Source organism: Eptesicus fuscus, chromosome 12 (genome assembly GCF_027574615.1).
Source record: "Eptesicus fuscus isolate TK198812 chromosome 12, DD_ASM_mEF_20220401, whole genome shotgun sequence".
In the NCBI taxonomy this organism is placed as follows: domain Eukaryota; kingdom Metazoa; phylum Chordata; class Mammalia; order Chiroptera; family Vespertilionidae; genus Eptesicus; species Eptesicus fuscus.
This window is the reverse complement of record NC_072484.1, coordinates 31,051,382-31,071,509: the sequence shown is the minus strand read 5'-3', so window position 1 is coordinate 31,071,509 and position 20,128 is coordinate 31,051,382. Positions and strand designations below refer to the sequence as shown.

Below are 20,128 nucleotides of genomic sequence, written 5' to 3'. Positions count from 1 at the left end.
TGGAATCTGAGGTGCCCTTCCCATTCTGATGTCTGCTTCTGTGTATGCCGACCCCTGGGAACTGGGGCAGAAGGAAAAGAAAGAAGGTTCAAGGCTTTATGTGGTACTTACAGAGTCTAACTCTGTGCCTCGCGCCCCCCGTGGGCCTAGCCGAGCACAGGAACACGGGCTCCATCTGAGCATGGTGTGGAACTCCGGGAGGAGCGGGAGGCCAGCCTCAAAGCCATTGGCTGGGGTGGATGGAAGAACTAGTCAAGCACGAAACAACCCAGGAAGGCATTCACCCCAGGGATTTCCACCTCTGGAAGCCTGTGCCCTCTGTCCAGGCCCACCTGACCTTTGGTGTTCTCCGGATCCTTTTCAGCCCGAGGAGGCCTGACAGAAGTGATCAGTGATGAACCTTATGCTGGAGTGGAGAGAGCACCATAGAGCACCAGGCTCAGACGCAAGACATCAAAGCACTAGTCACTTTGGCTCCACAACTAGCATTTCAGCCATGTTTGGGTCCTTTCACTTCTCAGCTCCTTGGGTTCCTTCCCCTAAATTAGGACATATTATTTCTCTGTGGTCAGGGGCTACCAGAGCCTTTCTGAGGTGTCTGCTAATATGCTATAGCCTGGGACTGCCTGTCTGCCCTGCCGGAGAGTGGATTAGGGGTAGAATAAATTGGCCCATAGGCCCAAGGTCAACCTGAGATGTGGAGGCTGGGCCAGGGTGGGGAGGCTAACAGGAGTGGGCTCTCTGGGCATTTCTGGCAGACCCCATCTCAAGCACTGATCTAGTAAAAGACCACCTCGGTCCTTTAGAACACGTGTGCTCTGGAGAAGGACCCAAGGTGAGGCAGAGCTGCAAATGTAGTCATCAATCCTAGTTTGCTTCCCCAGGGGCCAGCGATGGTGGAATGTTTTTGTTTTGCAATTGGGTCATACCTGCTACCAAAAGGACATGGGCAATTTACTCATAAAAGCATCCTTTACTATAAAAGGAGGCATTTAAAAGAACATCTGACCAGAGACCATCTGACAAGCAGGGAAGGGGGATAGATCACTTTTAGAACCCTGACTCAGAGAAAAGACAAGATCGAAACAATAAATTTGCCACTTAGATTTACTAGTAGCAGAGGTCGAAAGGATAGTCCAATACATAATTCTGTTTTCTGAAAACAGAAACTTTCGTGATTCATCTTCAGAATCAGTCATTTTTGTGCATGGGTCTCCTTGCATCAAGGACATTGAGTAACACAGATGTCTTAGTTCCATGTGGGCTTTTAGGAACTTCTAGGTCAAGCTGTCTGTGCTTGTAGTCAGGCCACGTCATTCCTTTTCAGCCATAAGTAATTGCCAAGCAGCAAATGGGAACGGTTCAGGTTTGTTTTTTGGAACCCTAAAGGTTGGAGCCTTAATAAATATCAGCACTTAAAAACCTAGTTCTCTTTTTTTAAATAACTTTGTATATAATTCACATACTTATGAAGTTCACCCTTCTAAAATTGCGCATTTAAGTGGTTTTTAGTGTGTCCGCATTATGTGCACCCATCACTATATCTAATTCCTAAACATTTTCACCACTCCAAAAAAGCAACCTCCACTCTCCATCCCCCCCCTTTCCAGCCCCAGGCAACCACTAGGCTATTTTCTGTCTCTAAAGAGTTGACTATTCTGGACAGTTCTCATAAATGGAATCATATAATACGTGGCCTTTTGTACCTGGCTTCTTTCCGTTAATGTTTTTAAGGTTCATCCATGTTGTATAGCATGTATCAGTGCATCATTCCTTTTTATGGCTGAATGATATTCTATTGTATTAATATACCACATTTTCTTTATCCATTATCACTTAATGGACATTTGGATTGTTTTTACTTTTTGGCAATTATGAATACTGTTGCTGTGAACATTGTGTACAAATTTTTGTGTAGAGATATGTTCTTAATTCTCCTGGGTATAAACCTAGGAATGGAATTGCTGGATCATACGATCACTTGATACTAAACTTTTTGAGGAACTGCCAGACTGTTTTCCAACTTCGCTGTGCCATTTTACATTCCCAACAGCAGGATATGAGGATTCCAGTTTCCCTACATCCTTGCCAATATTTGTTAGTCTTCTTGTGTATAGCCCTCCTAGTTGGTGTGAAGTGGTATCTCATTGTGGTTTTGTCCTCTATTTAAAAAAAAAAAAAAAAAAGAATTTTGCCCTAGTCAGTTTGCTCAGTGGTTAGAGTGTCGGCCTGCGAACCAAAGGTCATGGGTTCAATTCCCAGTCAAGGGCACATACCTCAGTTGCAGACTCAATCCCTGCCCCAGTCAGGGTACAAATGGGAAGCAACCAATCGATGTGTCTCTCTGACATTGATGTTTCTCTCCCCACCACCTTTCTCCCTCCCCTCTACTCTTTCTAAAAAAAAAAATCAATGGAAAAATATCCTTGGGTGAGGATAAAAATAAAAAATAAAAAAGAATTTTTACCTAGGCCAAATAAGGTAGAGACCAGAGCCAGTCCCCCTTGGGGAGCAGACCATGGCTTTGGTGATAACCTTTGGGATGGCCATGGCTGGTGAGCCACAGAGGAATTGGGTTCGAATTTTGGGGAAGGTTCTGGGCTGGATGTGAATCGGACAGGTGCTGTCTGCAGTTAAGTTTCCGTGACCTTTCCAGGTCTAGTGACATTCATGGCATCACTTTCACTTGGTTTGAACTTTGTTTATCTGGTGGCTTACAAGTGAAATAAAGGTCTTATTCCAACTTCTGTCTTTTGGTGAAGTGCCATAGACCACTGCACTACCATCCCTGGCAGCCCCCACATCCCCACCTTCTCTTCTTGCCTTATCTCCTCCTAATTTTGAGCTGGCTGTGTTTCTCATTGCAGTCATCTACTCAGTCATGAGCTTCTGACAACCTCCATTAAGAAGCCATGAGTCTCTTGAGACCCTGACTCCAATGTATTATGTTCAAAATGGAGACTTTATATTCCTGCTGGATGGCCAGTACCTGCTGACACATTGTTAGAAAGCGGTAGCAAGCTCCACACAACCTCACTCTTTGGAACTCGGCTTCCCTCGCGGCTTCCCTTTCTACTGTCGTGACATTCTGTTACTGATCCATGCCTCACTTCAGAGAAGGAGAATTAGAATGTGTGGGACAGTTAATGTCCTCTGCCTCCTTCTAATCTTGTCTACTTTGGTGCTGTGCCAATAAGACAGGCCCCACCACCAAGGAGAGGAAAGACACCACACACACACACACACACACACACACACACACACACACATTCATATCCTCAGCTTTCTCTCATAAAACATGCTTGCTTGTGGGCCACTACCAACCATTGGAGAGATTCAATGACAGGCAGCCAAGTCCTCAGCTTTTGTTTGTCCTCGGGATACCACAAGACACACCCAACTCACTTCAGCTATGCTTGGCCCTGGATCTGACCTGTAGGGTGGGTCAAAAGGCAGGAAATGTGGGCAATGATGGGTGGCAAGTCTCAAGTGACTAGGGACAGACTCTAAAATGCAAAGAGGAGCAATGATAATGAGGTTCCAATATTCCACTAGTGGCAGGGCTGGGTAGGAGATACCAAGTGAAAAGCCCAGTCCCTACTGAGGCTAACTGTGCAGTCTAATAGAGGAGCCTAGGTGGCCCCATAAAGCCATGTCCCATATGAACTGCATAAAATAAGTGAGAGTGATGTGATGGGGAGGGGGAGTGGGGTCCTGCTGAACAGTTAGTCCAGTGGTTAAGCTGCAGTAAACAGAAATGACTTGGGCTTTAAAAAAAAGGGGGGGGGGGGGGGTATAGAGATTTAGCAAGGTTACATCATCATTGTCATGATCTGGGGATCAGGAAACTCCAGAGCCACATAGCAACTTTCAACAGAAAGTGAACGCCCTTTATACTGCCATCTTGACTCCCACTCAGCTAGGTTCAAATTCAAGGCTTAACTGAATGCATCTGATAGAACCTATATTATCTCTCTAACCATAGCTGCAAGAGAGCCCGGAAAATGTCTTTGTTCCCTTTTCCCACCTTTCATTCAGGAAGGTGCATTGGGACAGAGGTCTGGTGTCCTGGTCTCCTGTGTCTGTCTGCACTGCCAGCCATGCTTCCCCAGCTCACCCGAACCAAAGGGTCTCCTGCGATGCTTGCTCCTAAAGTATACTGTACACCCTGAGCCCAAGCCAGACGGGATCCAGATCTCAGGGAAGGGCCTTTAAATCCATGTTTATGAGTTCCTCAGGTGATTCACATTATCAGGCAAGTTTGAGAACTGAGAAGGGAGGAAAAGACTTTCTACATTGGTACACAAATCAACAGCAGCACCTGGAAACTTGTTTGACATGTAGACTCTCAGGCTGCATCCAAGACTTATTAAATGCGAGTCTTATGTGCATATTAAAGTTTAAGATGCTCTAGTGTACAAACTACAATGTTTTCCTTCACCTGGATATCAGGTGCAATCTTCTTGGTTCATGGCACAATATGATTAGTGCATGCAAGAGCCCCTTGTTTTAAGTTTTTCTACTTTTACCTCCATTCGCTTGACCCGTGAATCAAATGTGTCTCATATGTTTTTAAATATGCATACATTCTTGTACTATAGAATACATTATATCTTCAAATAATAACCATAATGCGATACTATCCTCATTTTCTAGGCCAGAAAAAGACACTTTGGAAAGGTCCAGTAATTTGCTCAAAACCAAGCCGGGGTCTCAGAATCAGGCAGGCATGGGTGCACTCTCAGCCCTACCTTTGCCGGTGGGTGGCCTTATCTGCAAAGTGAACATCGCCTCTACCTTCGGGATTGTTGTAGGGTCCGGCCAGATAATGTGTCTTATAAACAGATAGTTGGAGCTCAGTGGCTACCAGCTGTTACTATTACTGAATCACATGAGTAGATAAGCCTGGGGGCTCATGGACAAGAAGAAGGGAAACTGCCCTCCAGTGCTGGAAACAAGCATTATCTGGTACTCGGAGTACTAGGCTTTTTCTAGTCATGTATGGTATCCTAGCCACCGCTGCCATAACACTGTTGGGAGCATTGGTTGAGGTGCTGGACTTGCCCTCTGGGGGTGGTAGCATGATGGGAACCTGGGTCTGCCTGGTTCTAAAGCTCTTTCGGTAGAACCGCTGCATCCTATGCAGGTGAAGAGCATGGATCCCTTCAGAAAACCTATTTCTGAAGCTGGAAAACGAAGTCAGGGCTTGTGTGAGACAGGAACATGACCCCAGGATGGTCTAAGACTCCTAACTCAGTCCTGTCCTGTTTGTGAGGTGTTATCTCCTGTATCTGAGCACTTCCACATACAGCCACGGTGCCCAGGGCACCCAGGTTAGGGGCATCTGCACAGGAGCATTAAACAGAAGAAGCAGGCCCACGAAATCCCTGTTATGGTGAGCGCCTGAGCGCCTCCACGGGGCCCCAGAAATGGGCTTGGGCTCTGTGCAGGGCTCTGTCACCAAATAACGCTCACCTCTGCCTCCTGAGTTGAGTAGGATAGGAGCTACTCTCCCCATTGAACAGATGAAAAAGCAGGCCCAGAGCAGTTAAGTGACCTTTCCAAGGTCATGCAGACCACAGAATTTCTAGCTCCAAGGCTCTCCCTAAAAATGCCCCAAACAGGTTGGCCCCCAAGTGACTAAAATGTAAGTCCTCTTCTCTTTCCCCCTAGTCTCTTCCACCTCCCTTTTCCCCCTCAGCAGTAAGAGGAAGGAGCCATACAAGTTCAGCACCTTGGTCAGCGCCCACCTTCCTCGCAGCTGCCAGAAGCAGCCTTTAGGCCAGGTTAGGTCAGAGTCTACTACCCAATCCAGGATGGCCCACTCCTGGGACAGACAGGCATCCCTAAAAGACGGGCACCTGGCTGTAGGTGTCCTTCCCCTCCTTCAGATTAGAAGCACAGGAGCACAGTCTCATCCTGTAGACTGCTTGGTGCCCAGGGCATAAATTCAAGCGAGAAGCCTGTGAAGAAGAGAGGGACATGCAAGGGCCCTGAGCCATGGTGACCTTGGGCAAGTCCTTCAGCTCTTCCCCTCTGTAAAATGGGGATAAAGGTGGGCCTGACTGTTGCCAAGGTCCTGTCCATCTGTGAGATTCCATGATTTTAAGTGGGCGGGGTACCTGACCAAGTTCAATACTCTCCCACCTGCCCTCTCCCCCACAGAACTTCCCAGCTCACATTTAAACCATGGGCCTCAGAGGGGCAGCCCACAGCCCATATCTGTCCACAAACATGCTCTGACTGGCCTGCATGTTATTAAATTTAGTAAGATGCACCACGGCATATTGTTGAATTTGAGTCCTGACTGCTATTTACCAGTTCTCACCTTGTGACCTTGGGTAAGTCACTTAACCCACCTGTTCCTCGGCTGCCTCATCTGTAAAATGGAAGTAAGATAGCATCCACTCTCCAAGGTGGTTATGAGGTTTAAATAAGCTAGTAGAGGTAAAGACTTAAAAGAGTGCCTGGCACAGAGAGGACACTATTTCATGTAAAAAATGTGATGATCTAATGTGTGATGCATGACTGGCTCACTGAAATACAGTAGCAGGAAGTCTTTTCTTTTTATTCTACCAACCTCTGTCTATTCCCCCTTTCTCATCTCAGCGGTGAGCGTCCAACCAATAGCTAACTGGTCAATTTGATTTTCAAACTCAGTCCAATTTAAAACTTTCCTACTCACAGCCAGTTCTAGGATGTCTCCTCTGATCTCTTAAACCCTTGCTCCACTATGGTGGGGTAGGGAGGATGAAGGGAGAAAGATAAACTGTCTCTTCACTGGCCATGATGTTGGGGATTGTGGGGAGGTGCTCTTATTCTAATTCACACTGTTTTTGGTGTGTGTGGGGGGTAGGTGGGGGGGTTTGATTGGTTGGTGGTTTTTGTGTTTGTTGTTTTTTTGATGCTGGGGTCTCCAGTAGACAACATGAATAATTTGGGGAATGGTTAGAGCTTCATCTTAGACTCTCAGAGAGGAGTCGGGTAGTCAGGGTCTCTGTCCAGTTCTCCAGAGGCCCCACAGTCCATCTGCTTCTTAAGGAAGTATGCTGGGCTGCATAGCCACCGGTACCACCCCACGCTCCAGCCTCCCTTCACTGCCCTTCATCAACACTTGGAGCCCAGGAACACCGGGGTCCTTCACCGCCCTCCAAGGCCTCAGAACGCTGGGAGGGGATGCAGGACTTCCCTTCTTCCCCCCTAACTGTCAATACCACCATCCCTTCAAGCTAGCATGGCTGTTCCCATGGGCCTCCCACATCAGAAATTCTGCAGGTCAGACACAGACCTCGTCCCTATGTTCACAATCGCCCTTATGCTCCAGAAGATGCCTTTCAAGCCCTCGAGAACACCTTCCTTATATTTTTCATCTGTTTGGTGCTATACCTCCAAAACCAGCACAGAGTTGACACTCAGATCTTTGTTGGAAGAATGGATCATCTTGGATGAGCAGTACTCGAGTGGTCTGCAGGCCATGCAGTTCAGCAGCCTCCAGCTGGGAGGCAGAGCTAGTCCACTTCCTGGGAGAACTCCCGTCTCTGTGAGTGATTTAGTAAGCCCTGGGCAGCGGTGGGGGGATGCCTGGGCCCAGCAGGTAACATCCCAGGAGAACACTCCCTTGTCCTCAGATTTGGCCCGTCACAATTCTCAGGCAGTAGGATAATCCTTTTCTCCACCCTTTTACCTACACAGAGGTCCAGATGTCCAGCTGCTTTTTTTTAAATCATGAACTCTGGCAACCCTAAACCCATCCATCATAGTGCAACAGCCAGCCAGCGCTGACACAGCGCCCCTTTTAATCCCGCCACTGCTGTCCACAGCCACCTGCTTCATTCGTGAATGTCACCTGCAGGCATTGGCATTTGGGCCCCTGCTTTCATTTTTTATGGGGGAGGGTGGAGACTCAGGATGAGAGTCAGATGCTGTCGGTGAGTCAGCAATAATAACAATTCACCTGTGGGTATGTAATCCCTAGGAGTGGCTCCAGTAAAAGGAGATGTGGACACAGAGAGAGGAATCAAAAAGAGAAGGGTAGGGAGAGATTGGAGGAAGAGAAGAACTGGGAGAGAGAGAGAGGGATGGCCTTTTCTGAATGCCCTTGACCCTACCTCAGTATTGGCCCAGATGCCCCACCACCCAGCTCCCCTGGCCAGCTGTCCTCATTACCCTTCCCCCAGGTCCAGGAGAGCAGCAGCTGCCACTTCAGTCTTGGCAGCTCAGATGCTGAGAAGGGACAGGCTGCCGAGATGGAGTCCTAGATTTTGAGGTCAGTTCCCTGGCTGCAGCTGGAGACCACAGTCCCAGGGACTGGCCTCCCCAGTGCCAGTGTCACCCCTTCAATACACGTGGCTTCCAGAGTCTTCCTGCCACACACATCTGCAAGCAATCGTAATGGCTGACTGAGCCTCAGCACATACCAGGCCCTGTGCAAGGTGCTGGACCAGCATGAACTTGAGTCCTCATAACAACCCTATGATTTGAGGACTGGTCGCCCCATTCTATAGATGACGAAATGCCAACTCCCATGATGATGCCCCTGCCTTACAGCATGCCTCATCTCGACACTCCAGCACAGAACCCGCAGGCCTCCCTCCCAGCTTGCTTCTCCCCAGTACACACCGGGCTGTTTTATGCCCCTCAGCCTCTGTTTATGCTGTTCCTCTGCCTGGAATACCTTTCCTGCCCCCCTCATCCAATACTGCCTCACTGTTTTAAGATTCCTATTATCATCCCTTCCACAAAAGCCTTTTCTAAAATAAAACAAAAAATAAAAAACACAAAAAACAAAAGCCTTTTCTGACCCCAACTCAGTCAGACAATCCTGTGCTTCCTCTGTACCCCCAGCCCCCAACACACACACCGCCTACTGGGCACTGTCCTGTTTCCCTAGATGGTCTGTGACCAATTCAAGGGCAGGTGCCATTTGCCCCACAGTGCCTTGCCCAGGGAAGAATGCAGATGAGGTGTAAATGAATGGACAGATGGACGGGAATAGCTAACATTATTGAGGGATTATGAAGTGCCAGGCACTGTGCTAACTGCTTTGCAGGTGCCAACTCATTTATTGCTCACCATGTCTTATGAGGAAGGCATGGTTATTAGCACCCCCATTTCACAGATGAGAAAACAGAGGCTCAAGGGCATTAAGCAGCCACCAAGCATCCAGGGAATCAGCTTCCAGAGCCCTGCAGGGCCTTTGTACTTTTATCTGATGGATGATTCCCATTGGACCCCCTCCATAAGGGGCCCTGCCCCCAGTCACTCAGAAAGCTCAGAAGTGCCTGGCCTCCTCGGAGGAAGGAGGCGACAGTCTTGCCATCCTCTGCACCATTCAGCTACCCTGGGCCCTCCCACTGCTCATTAACAACCCGGCCCAGGAAGAAGAATGATGTGAGGAAGAGGGTGTTCCTACCAAAGACAAAAAGATACAGCATGCCCAGGGGTGCTACTCTCTCTCGCCAGGCTCTGGTCACTGGGGCATTGGGTTTTCTCAAAGGAGGGGAGTTGGAAGCTTGGGGAGCCTCTTGACTAAATCCTGCCTGACTCCACTACTCTATCCCTGAAGATACCCAACCCTTGACCAGTAACTGCTAACATACCTCCACTGACAAGGAGCTCCCTACCACTCCAGCCCAGGCAGGTCTCACCAAGCTTCTCCTTCCCTTAGCTGGAGTTTACCTCCTCGTGGACAAGGAAGCCCATTCTCTCCCAGGAAAACCAGCAGATGCAGCTGGCGGCGTCTCCTTGACTTCATCAGTACCACCGACACCCCACTTCCCTCCCAAACAGAACCTATAGACAGAAATCCACCTCCTGTGTCTCTCAGTGATGCCTCCCTCCCTCCCCCCCTCATGCCCCCCCGAAGCTCTCCAGACACAGGGTAACGTGCCCGTAGCTTTGAAGAGCCTCTGCTTGGTTCCCCGTTTCCCTCAATCCCCGGAGAAGGCAGGTCGGGAGGTTCCAAATTTTATTTGGAGGACCAGGGAGGTGGAATGATTTGCCCGAAGGCCTACAGGGAAGGGATGGCCTGCAGGACCTTGCTCACCTGGTTCCCAGCCCAGAACCACACCAAATTCCAGGTAGAAAATGCTCCCTGGACATCTCTCTGCTTCCACCCGTCAGGGAGCAGGAAGGATAGAGAGAGCAGCTTAGCATGGAGAGGGGAGACTGTTGCTATGAGTTAGCATCCTGGGAGCTGCAAGGCCTGTGGCTTCTGAGAAAGAGAAAATGTTATCAATAGCCCAGAGGCCGCCCTGGCTGGGAGCTGCTGCAAGAGCACATGTCCTTGGCTTCTGAGCTAGGTCAGACCAGAGAGAGCTGTGTGTGCGCGAGTGTGTGTGTGTTCATGCACAATGTGTGCATGTATGTGTATGTGTAGGTGCATACATGGAAGGAAGAGGACATTTTAAAGAGAATCCCCATAATTTTATTAACAAAATAAACTGATGAATGGAGTGGATCCAGATATTTGGAAGCATGGAACAGAGTGTGGAATCTTGGAGAAGGCTGGGGGAGGGGAAGAGGGGTGGGGATTGATGGGTAGGAGATGATCAACCAAAGACCTTGTATGCATATATGCATAACCCATGGACACAGACTATAGGGTGGTGAAGGCCTGGGGTGGGGGGCAGGACGGGCTGGAGGGGGTCAATACGGGGGAAAGGGGGACATATGTAATACTTTCAACAATAAAGATTTTTTTTAAAAGAAACATATAATAAATAAATAAATAAATAAATAAATAAATAAATAACATCCCTAAGAAGGTGATGCTTATTCCCAAGGAAGGGAGCGTAATGGTGGAATCTCCAGCAGCAGGCATTTTCAGCTGGGAGACGCAGAGGATGCCTGAGGTGGGCAGATGCGATGATGGATATTGGGGCTCCAAAGGTCCAGGCCTGGGCACTCCCTTGAGTGAGGGAGAATCAGGCTGGTGGATCTCAGGCTCCTAAACACCCGGCAAATGTCCCCAAGACTAGCTGGAACCTGGCTGTCTCCTGATAAGGCTGGGGAGAGGGGTCCTCTGCCATCAGGGAGACCCTCACCTCTCCCACATGAAGTGGCACCAAGGCCCTGAAACAGGAAGGCAAGGAGGCGAGTATGGCTTTCCTGGAATAAGCCAGAGGCAAGGGGTGGGAAACAAGGTCAGGAAGGCCCCGGGGCCATATTGCTTAGGGTTTTATAGGCCACTGGAGGCCCAGTGCACGAAATTTGTACACAGGTGCAGTCCCTAGGCCTGGCCTGCGATTGGAGCATGAGCGTCTGGCATGGAAGGGCAGGTCCCAGGTGACCTCTGCGCCCTGGGCAGCACCTGAGTCCCCGGGCCCCTCTATGCCCCCCCCCCCTCCACCTGAGTGAGTCACAGTGCCCGAGTCCTCACACGATGCTGTGGTGAGCGTGGCCAGACGCCGTGGGCGGGGGCACAGCATGAGCCTCTAGGCCGCCCAATAGCACCACACGGAAGCTGGGCGGACAGCGTGCTCCCAGCCGGCCTTGCAGACCGCCTCCTGCGTGAACCCATGGAGACCAGCCCCTACAGTCCAGGCGGCTGCGGCAGGTCCCAGTGGCTGTGGCCCGACTCACCAGGAGAAGGCCACGGGGGGGGGGGGGGGGGGGGAGGGATAGAGAGACCTCCCCAGCGCAAGCCCTTGCGTCCTGGGGGAGGGTAGCGGGGGAGTGAGAGTTAGCTTGGCGGACACCCCGCATTCTCACCGCACCTTCATCCCCGTCACCCCCACCCCCAAGTAGCCGGTGAGAGGTCATAGTGCATCGCCTACACCTGCCATGTTCCACGCTGGCCCCTGGTGATCAGCACACATCATAGCGAGCAGTTGAACTCTTGGTCGAAAAACCGCCCAAGGGAACAATTTGCATATTAGACTTGTATTATATAGGATTGTGAGGGACAGACCCCAGTGTGGGGGACCTAAAACTTAGGCAATTTAGGAGGTCATCCTTTTAAAAATCAAAATTACAAATAAAAACTTGACTCAGGACCTTGGAGCCTATGCAAGTGAGGGGCCTTCCCAGGAAACCCTCCTCTGGCCAGGGCAACAACTTCTGCTTTTGCCTGGAGTGAGAGGGAGCCATAGGAGGGTTCTGAGCGGAGGAGTGACCTGCCCCAATTAACCTTTTAACAGGATTCATCTGGCTACAGAGTGTTGGCTGAATCGGGAGCAGAGGGTGGGCAGCAGTCAGAGTCTGAAGATAGAACCAGGATCTGCGGGTGGGTAGGATGAGGTGTGAGAGAAAAAAGGCAGACAGTTGACCCTGAGGTTTTAGGCCTAATCCAGTTATCTCCAGCTGAGGCGGGGAGGAGATTGAGCATTGACCGAGCATTGACCGGACTTCATTCCATGCAGGTCTCTATCTCATCTCCTACCACCTCCCTGAGCCCGAGCTTTCATTCTTCTCACTTCACAGATAAAGAAAACGATACACTCGGAGGTGGAGCAACTTGCCTAATGTCACACAGCCAGTAAAGAGCAGAGCCTGGGTTCAACTCCAGTCTTCCCAACTCCCACATCGCTATCTGTTCTAACACACCAGGAAAAGCAAGTCGTGCGCCCTCGTAGCATGTCTGGTGGGAGAGGCAGTTCCTGGAGGTGAGGCCCGTTCCAGTGACCACAGGGTCCTGTGGGCCCACTCCGCACTTACCCCCAAAAGGCCTGCAAAGAAAGTCCTCGGCACCTGATGCCTCTCTCCTTGCTGACTCCTCCCTAACCTCATTTCTCATCCACTGACGGGGGGATTTCAGCTGCAATCTTGGAGAAATGTTTTCGGCATCTCTCAGGTTTTCTTAATTCACTGACAAGGTAATGACTGCCTCGATCCATTACACACATTTTCTAAAGGAATTTCTGCATTAGGATGCAAAGCAGGCTTCTCTGGCTTAGAGAAAACCTGAGATTCCTGGGATTTAATCTTCTGATTTAGCTCCTAAATACAATTCACTGCATTTAAACTATAGGAATTGATGATCCCAGGTGCATCTACTCAACATGTTTAGTCTCCAAATGAGTCCCCCACCATCCCAGTAATCCATATGGCTTGGCTTTGTGTTTTTATTATCATTATGAATTTGAAGGGCCTTAGCTCATCATGTGGGATGCTCCATTCTACTGTCGTTTACCTGGAATGGCTCGTGCCACCTTGTGCATCCACTCCTCGCCGGGAGCCCAGGGGAAACGGACACAGTGGTGGAAGCCCTGACCTGTGAATCTTTCACCATCTTGAAGCTTTGTTCTTTTCAAACCACATCATCCCTTCATCACCAGGAACAGCACCTGGCAGGCCAAGCTGAACAGCCCTGTGCCCTCCAGCCCTCCCCTAGCCCTCTGCTTCTGGCAAAACCTGCCGGCAGGGGCAGATACTTGATCTTCCATAGAAGCTGTGACGTTCACTGCCCAGATGTTCCACTCATCAGACTGAAGGCTCAGGTTACAGCTCTAATCAGGGCTGCTCTAGCCTACAGACCCCCTGCCCACCCCCAAGAGACAGCCAGGATCCAAGGCCCCCATGGCTAGTGGAGATGGAGTTAAGCAGGATCTGCACGGAGTCAGGGGGCTCACTGAAATGAGCTCTTTAGGATCTTCCCACCCGTGGCCTAGAAGGCATGTACTCTCAACGCCTTCCAGGGCCATTCGGACCAGACAATGTCTCCCCTCGTCCTCAAACACCTATATCTCCCTGCCCCCTGGAACTCACTTCCTTTCCTTGTCAGTAGTTTTTTAAAAAGAGTCTGGACAGAGCCTGGCAACACTCCACAAGAGACACGAACAAACCGTGATCAACGTGGCTGGAGTTTCCAGGCCCCCCAAATGTGCCTGATTTCTCCCCGGATATTTTGGGACTGCACTTGACTGCTGAGAAGGGTTGGGGGAGAGGGGGAGATTACAATTCAGCACTTAAAAAAAAAAATTTTTTTTTCTGCTATCAGAATAAAGTCAGGCCCGAGAGAAATACTGTGGAGGAGGGGGAGGCAATGCAGGGCCCACCTCGTGTCCACAGAAACACACAAAGCCCTCACCCTTTCTTGCATAAGAGAGCCCTCTTGTTCAGGGAGTTGGTGAAAACTGTGCACTTGACTTTGTGAAACGTGTGCTAAGATCCAGTCACTGCAGGAAATTCAATCCCAAGACCAAAACCAGGCTGCAGCAAATGTTGGATTTAACCTGGCATTGCCGGGAGGCTTAGCGAACTCGAGCAGGACCGTGAGAGCTGCTGCAGTGGCCCAGACAACGGCACAGAGAATGGCCAGTCCCTGCCCAACACCCTTCTCCCTGAAGGAGTGGCCAGAGGCAGATACTGGGCGCTCATCCTAGGGCAGGACTGGAGGGGCCCAAGGGATCGTCCAGTCCAACCCTCACTTTACAGTCAGGGGACAGAGGCCTGGAGCGGGGAAGGTCACCCCAGTGCTGACTTCTCCCCTCACTGTGAAGCCACCTCCCACCTCAGATGGTCAGGGCTGAAAGGGGTCCCTCCAAAGTCGCCCAGCACCCACACTTCGCTGATGAGCACTGTATACAGAGATTCTGGAATTTCCCAAGGCATGAGGAACAGGATGGGCAACCTTTCAAACTGCTCTCAATTGTCAGAAATGCCAAGAAACCTCATCCTCCAAGGGCAGCTGTTTCTGAACTTCTGTATTTTTAGCAGCGGAAGCCATCTCCGAACAAAACGCATACAAAACCTCAAGCTACAAAACAGATCAGGGGGCCACCCTCCCGCAGGGGAGCCTGAGCCAGGCCCTGGCCTCCCCCTCCAGCACCCACGACTCCTGCCCCAGGCCCCTGTGTGGAGCTCAGTCTAAAACCCAAGGCCTTGAGGGGCCTGTAGCCTTGGGTTTCAGATCAGGAGAGCTCCTAATTAAGACCCCTGGAGGGTGCGGCTGGTCTCTGAGACCTGGACAACTTCGTTTTCCACCAGGCCCTGGCCCCCTTCCCCACTGAGCTGTCTCATGCGCAGGTTAATGGAGCCATAGGTCTTCCTGGAGCCCCTGTAGGGGACGAAGGTCGGCCGGCGGTAGAGCTCGCCCTTGCAGAGGGAGATCATCAGCAGCACGGACAGGAGCATGCCGCCCACTGTGAGCAGCCCCAGGCCCGCGATAATGCACTTGTCCAGGTGGGAGCCCAGGCGGGCGTAGTACATCTCTAGTCGTTCCATCTCCCGCGCTGTCACCGAGTCCGGGTTGACATGGGCCTCACGGGGAATGGCATACGCTGTCACCACCAGGAGGATCCCACTCACCAGGAAAACCAGAGCAGAAACAAAGCCGTAATCCACCGGGCGGCTTACGGGCTCCAGGCCTGGCCCTTCTTCTGAATGCAGGGACAGGTCATCCCGCTGGGATGGGGGCCTTGAGGGTACACCCCTGGGAGGGCTGGGGGAGCTGCCGAGTCTGATGTCCCCAGCGTTCTGGAAATGGGTCTCGTGCTCCTCCGAGGAGAAGCAGGCGTTCTCCACACCCCGCCTGGATGGGGCCACGAGGCCTAAAGGAGCTGGTCTCCTTGGGGTCTGGGGACCACTGCTCAGTGTCTTCAGTTCCAGACCAGGGGGAGATGCCATTGGGAAGGAGGGCCCCAGCTCATCCCTTGGCCCCTTGGCAGCTGGAAGAGAAAACAGAAAGTCAGTAGAATTTAGCAAACCTCCACCAAGATCCTGCTGGTATTGGACAGCACACTGGACCCCAAGTGATGTGCAGCTGAGCCAGGCACAGTTCCCACAGGGGGAGCCTGCCCGAGAGAGGGGAGGTGGGAATGAGACACAGACAGCAGTGCGATCCGATCCGTGCGAGGATCCTGCCCCACCACTGGCTGGCATGTGGCTCTGGGCAATCCATTTATCCTTTCTGGGCCTCGGTTTCCCCATCTATTCAATGACAGTACTACTACCCGCCCCCTTACTTAATGGGGCTGATGTAGGGATTGAGATAATCCATATAAAGCTCTCATGCTTAGTAAGGATCAGCGGCGGGCTAGGTTATGATGGAGGGAACGTAGACACAGTGGCTGTCAGGCTTAAATCCCAGCTTCACCACCTGGGCTTGGGCAAGCGATGTGGCCTCTCCACGCTCAATTTTCTTATCTGGTAAACGGGAATAGGCAAAGTGCCTCCCTCACAGGGTCAACTTGTGGATTTCATAAAATAATGCATGTAAGGCCCCAGCCAGTTCAATTAGCGGACACTATTGTGATGAAGTGAGGATGACTAGGAGCAGGGGAGGGATAGAGGTGATAGCGGTGGTGTGGGCACAAAGAGGAGCAAGTCAGGGAAGATTCTGGGAGCTGGTGGCATCTGAGCCAGATCTGAGAGGACGAGTGGGGATAGCGGGACGGGGTACCTCACAGGTCATCTGGGAATCCACTCTCAAAGGACTCTACACGCCAGGCCAAGGAGTCAGGGGGGTGAGCTGTGGGGGCGGGGAGTGCTGCCATCTGCCTAGGTTTCAGAAAGCTCTTTCTGGCTGCTGTGTGGAGACCAGGGGTCCAGGGAGGACTCTGATGTGGTCAGGGGAGGCATGGATGGGGACTGAGAGGAAGGAGCATACTTGAGAGCCACGGCTGAAGTCAACGCCAAATGCCTTCATGTAAGTAGAAGCTGGGGGATGCAGGGGGCTGGCTGAGGACTGCAGATGGGGAGACAGAGGGAGAGGGGGAAAGAGAGCACCAGGAGGATCCCACTCACTCTGCTCAAAGAGGAGGTATCCCACCCCAAACCAGAACACACTCCCGCACAGTCAGACGGGTAGACAGCACATGTGCCTTCCTGCCAAAGGATACCAATTTATAGCTCATGGGCCAATTGTGGCTCACAGAAGTTTCGGGGGGTTTTGTTTGTTTGTTTCTGGTCTGTTCATTTGTTTTTGGTGAAGTATTTGCCAATATATAAAAAGCAAAATATTTTACATTTTAAGCTTTGGATTCCTGGCTTCTCTTATAAAATGAAGAATCTCAATACCTTAGGCACCCATTTCCTCTCACCTCAGCTGGAGTTGATGGAGGCCTCTCGTTAGCAGGTTCAGTGCTGCCCCCCACAGGCCCCATCGAAGCCCCCTTCCCCACCTGGCATGTAAAATTCCCGGGCCCACAGCAGAACTACTCTGTTCCCCACACACACCGATGTCCCGGGAGTACAGACACCCAGGGCCCCCCAATTGCAGAGTGGCTTACACGCTCTGGTGTATCTACATACACCTACCCCAGTGATGGGCAACCTTTGAGCTTGGTGTGTCAAACTTCGCCAAAAAAACTGAGCATAACTCGGGTAGTGTGTCACTTTGAGGAAAAAACTAACTCCAAGACTCTAGTCGCAAATGTTTCATCCTCAGGAGCAGCAAATGTTTCATCCTCTGCATGCGGCCGCCTCAGCGGCCGCGTGTCATCAGAAATGGCTACGCGTGTCAGTGCTGACACGCGTGTCATAGGTTCCATCACTGACCTATACACATGATTCTAGATGTTTCTGTGCACTCTCATGCCTGAATTTATTTTCCAGTGCATTGTTGTTCCGTGTGTGTGTGTGTGTGTGTGTGTGTGTGTGTGTGTGAGAAAGAGAGAGAGAGAGAGAGAGAGAGAGAGAGAGAGATGGGGCAGGGGGGGTATGAGTAAGTTAATGAAGTGAAAACGGAATGAAATGAATGAGTGAATAAATGAAACTCAAAGAGCCTCAGTGCAGGAAGACACGTTTTTCTATCTTTCTGATCTTTTTTCCAACATGGACTTGCATTGGACACCTCTTAGCTCACACAGAGCCTTTCATCTGAGTACAAAGCCTGTTTCCACTTACAACCCAATTCTATCACCGCATTCTTCTCTCCGGAGTTCCAATGTAGTAAGTGTTTACTGAGCACCTACACCCCTGTTGGGCCCCGTAGTGGGCACTTCCCTCAGGGGTATCTGATATAACCCTCCCTCACCAGCGCCGAGAGCAGGAATTACTATCCCCATTTGACAAAACGTGGCCAAGACCCCATGGTGTGCACGTGGGCACCCGAAGGCAAGCACAGGTTCTTGTTATCACCTGCAAACCCACTCACGCCTGCACCAGCGGCATCATTCCACCCGCCCTCACTCTAGACTCGACTTTCTCCCACTATTTATCAGCCACTATAAGCAGCTTGAGGGCAGGGAGGGATATGTGTGAATTCCGTCTGGATCCCCAGCCCCCTGCCCAGGGCTTAGAACACGGGCAGCCCCCAGGAGTGGCTTGGCAACCTGCCCAGGGAGACAATCTCTCCCACACAAGGATAAGAGAGGCCAACTCAAGGCCAGGCCCGCCCGACTGCTCCCACTCCCAGTAAACCGAGAGGAGCGATGGATTGTTTGGCTTTTCTACTCTTTGCACCAAAAGCGTTTTCCTGAGTGCCCAGCGCACACAGGGACTGGTGATGACAGCTGCTGCCCAGTGGATGTCCAGATGTGCTCCCTCACCCCCCACCCCACCCCCAGTTTTCAGCACTCTCCAGAGAACTCAGCTCCTGGAGTGGCCCAGGAACCACCTTCCCAGCTTGGCACCCAGATGCCTCCGTATCCCAGAGGAAATCCAGGGCACCCAAATTCTGGCAGCAGGGCTTTCACCAGCAGGAACCGGAAACTTTTTCCTCGGGATGCCAGAGTTAGGAAGAGGGCAGAGAAAAAGGGGACTCTCTCTCACACAACAGGTTCAGAGATGCCCACGTGCCCAATCAACAACCCAAAACATAAGGAGAAACAGACAAACGGACAAAGATGCTGGAGGCCACTGCTCACACTGGCAGCTGTACCCGTGACACTCCAATTTCACCTGCAGTCCAGCAAGACCCGAAAGGCACACCCCAGTTCTACAGTCACACCCCCAGGGGCCGTTTCCACGCGCAGCACCCACAGACATGGAAGCCACACTGTGTGACCCACAGATTCACGGGTCACACAGGTAATCACACCCAAAAGGGATAAGGCTGGACGGACACACACACACACACACACACACACAGTTAACTACCGCAGGGCTGCTAAGGTCTACGCCAGACCCACCGGGGCCCAGCACCACCGCCAACCCGCGCGCGCACTAACACGCGGGAAGACAGACGCAGAGCGGGCGTGGATGAAGCCTCACAAAACCCAATGGACAGATACACGAGTTGTACACAAAGACTTGGGGGGCGCACAGACGCACACGCAGGTCCACGCTGTGACACCCAAAGTTCCGCGCAGGGAGCGCCAACCCCCGGCTGTCCGCCGCCCCGGCGCACCGCCTGCCCGCCGCTCACACCCCTGCTCCTGCCCTTGACCACTAACGCGGCCGGGCCGGGACGGACTGCACCGGGCCGAGCGGCGCCGGCAGCGGGACTGCCTGGCGGCCCAGGGAGACCAGGTCCGCGAGGACCGGCGTGCGCCCGGGTCCCCTCGCCGCGTGTCCTTCGGCCGGGCCGCGAGGTCAGGCTCGCTCTCCGTCGCCGCCCTCCCCGCCTCGGGCCTCCGCCTCCCGCCGCCCCCGCAGTCCTCCCCGCGTGCGTACCTGTGCCGGGCCTCCTTCCCTGCCTCCCCACGCGGGCGGCTCTGCGCCCCGCGGCCGCGGACGAAGGCGAGGGCGCGTCCTCCCCGGCGCCCACCCACCTCCCGGCAGCCGGCGCCCGCCCGCCGGAGTCTCCGCTGCGGCGCAGCCCGGGAGGCGCGGGCCCGGCCGCCACCGCCTGTGCCCCCCCGCCCCCAGCTCCCGCCCCCTTCCCGGCCCGGCGCGGAGCCGCTGCCGCCGAGGCGCACGTACCTGCTCGCGCCGCGCGGGGCTGCACGGCGGCGGCGGCGGCCGCTGGGGGCTCCGGGGAGGAGGGACGAGAGAAGGGGAGGGAGCCGGGGATCGCCGGACGCAGCGGATCGAGCTCCGCCCGCGGCCGGCGAGGGCGCCCGGAGAGTTAGCGTGGGAAAGGACGGGGAGGCCGGTAACAGACGGGGGTGAAGAGAGGGGGACATGGCGCCATCCTTCTCCCCTCCCCGCCCCTTAGGGCTTATCTGCGGAGCCGGGGAACTGAAGCTCGAGGGCGAGCGGCCCGGGCGCAGGGGCGGGGCCGGGGGGGGGGCGGCTGCTGAAGAAGACCCCTCCCCCGCCGCTTGCCGGTCTCCACCGCTGGGGAGCCCCGACTCTGCCTGTC

General features: G+C 52.6%; 1 protein-coding gene across 1 annotated transcript; it reads right to left on the bottom strand.

The window, feature by feature from the left end:
- Nucleotides 1-14,847: 14,847 nt before the first annotated feature.
- TMEM74B (transmembrane protein 74B) lies at nucleotides 14,848-19,785 on the bottom strand. The gene is made up of 2 exons (XM_054724466.1): nucleotides 19,747-19,785; nucleotides 14,848-15,608 (listed from the first exon to the last, which is right to left on the bottom strand). Exon 2 carries the CDS (start codon nucleotides 15,565-15,567, stop codon nucleotides 14,869-14,871), a length of 699 nt encoding a protein of 232 aa, XP_054580441.1. The 5' UTR covers nucleotides 15,568-15,608; nucleotides 19,747-19,785; the 3' UTR covers nucleotides 14,848-14,868.
- Nucleotides 19,786-20,128: the final 343 nt, after the last annotated feature.